The sequence below is a fragment of the Volvox carteri genome, assembly GCF_000143455.1.
Source record: "Volvox carteri f. nagariensis unplaced genomic scaffold VOLCAscaffold_776, whole genome shotgun sequence".
Taxonomy (NCBI): Eukaryota; Viridiplantae; Chlorophyta; class Chlorophyceae; order Chlamydomonadales; family Volvocaceae; genus Volvox; species Volvox carteri.
Window position 1 is genome coordinate 1 of NW_003308262.1, and position 1,712 is coordinate 1,712.

The following is a 1,712-nucleotide window of genomic DNA, read 5'->3' on the forward strand; positions in this document are numbered from 1 at the left end:
GACCTGTAGGATGGGGTATTATGCAGCAAACAGTTACACAACCATTGTAGCTGTACATGGACACGGTGGGCGCTTGAAATGGTCCTCGTCATCCCACTATCCACGGTCACCATCTTAGGAAATGGCACCATCTTACAATATGGGTTTCTGAATAGAGGGCGGACTAATGCGGGCAGGTGCTTGATGAGCGGTCCTTCCATATACCACTGCCATAACCACAAGTATGCCGCCCCTTAGTCTGGCCTCACCACGTAAACGCTGACAGACATGACTTACGTACTGAAATGAGGCGGACTAATGCGGGCTAGTTTAGACGACAGGTCGTGCGCCAGTACCACGGCCATGACCCAAGCTATGCCACTCCCTGTTTCTTGCCTTACCTCGTAAACGCAGACCGACACCCCTTGACCAGAAGTGCGCCACATTTTCATCTGCTGGCGCACATGCATGCTTTGTGGACTGGTGTAATGCGACCAACTTCAATTTGTGCTCGGCAAGCGCGCCACTGCGTACCGGATATGTTCGCGATGTTGCAGAGACGCTGCACCTCGGCTTCCGTGCGCAATGCGTAAGATGCTTGACCCCGCCGACCAAAACTGCACGTGCCCAACTGAAGAAAGTTACGGTGGTTGTCCAGCAGCTTCTGAGCCTGCTGCTTGCTGAGGTCCTTCCGGAGCTGCTGCAACACGGCTAACGCAGGAGCGGCCATATGCACAGAAAAAACCTGCTCCAAGTTTTCTGCGGCGTCCATTTCAGTTACACAGCTGTGACCGATTTTCCAGTTCTTATGTTTAATTTTGTGTATGCTATCTTTAATTTGCGACAGTTTGTATTTTGACTTCAGACGAAAAAAGATGCTGTTTGCGTATGTAAGCAGGCGCCACGTCTTTTCGAAAAGTGCCGCTTCGCCAGGCGCTTCATCTTCCGCGGCCATTCCATGAGCGCGTGTTGATACCAAGTTATATGCTTTCAGTTACGTCAAGACAGCCATACATTCCTACGGTCCTGCTTGCCGCGTGCAACTGTGGCCAACATGCTGCCGCACAAGCGCGCTGACACACCACGACTTTTCGCCAAGAAAATTTACATACACTTGTACAGGCGCATTTTTCGAATCGCACGTGCGCATCCGCGAGGCAAAATTCGCTCCTGGCTTTGGGGACGAAGTACGGAGGGTCTATTCGGCAGAGTACGACCGGACACATTTGTGCGAGGGGCTGCTTAATCATTTTTTTACCTAAGAGTTACAGCTTTTCAGAAAGAACTAACAGCAACTACTACTATTATAAATTTCTGGCCGATCATTGGCGAGCGCAATAATGAGCGGTAGCAATCATCACTGCCAGCGCAAGGGACCCTGAACCTGGAGAACTACTTTGGACCGAGTCAAAAATGCAGTTTAGGGACGCGGTAGGAGGAGCCGAATGCAGTTTTGTTCGAGTTTGTGCATGAGGGCAAAAAGCCCCCGATTGCCCACGCCACAAAATGCAGCTCAAGCCAGGCGTTTTGCGCCTACTACATAGCAAGGGCTGGCCTGCAAGTCCAGGCCTGCTGTGCCTCTCTAAAATGCATTGAAGGCGAACTGCGTGGCGGCAAATAACATCGACTCACGGGTTTGATCAGCGTTGTGAAGGCGCATGGCGCCTTTGCACCATCTAGGGACCTTTTACGACTGCTCCTTAGCAATCCCCCCCAACATCTGCTAAGACATC

At 51.4% G+C, this 1,712-nt stretch overlaps 1 protein-coding gene across 1 annotated transcript; it reads right to left on the minus strand.

Moving 5' to 3' along the window:
* Positions 1 to 427: 427 nt before the first annotated feature.
* VOLCADRAFT_101346 (uncharacterized protein) lies at positions 428 to 934 on the minus strand (the record flags this gene model as incomplete). The annotated part of the gene is made up of 1 exon (XM_002959784.1): positions 428 to 934. One exon carries the CDS (start codon positions 932 to 934, stop codon positions 428 to 430), a length of 507 nt encoding a protein of 168 aa, XP_002959830.1.
* Positions 935 to 1,712: the final 778 nt, after the last annotated feature.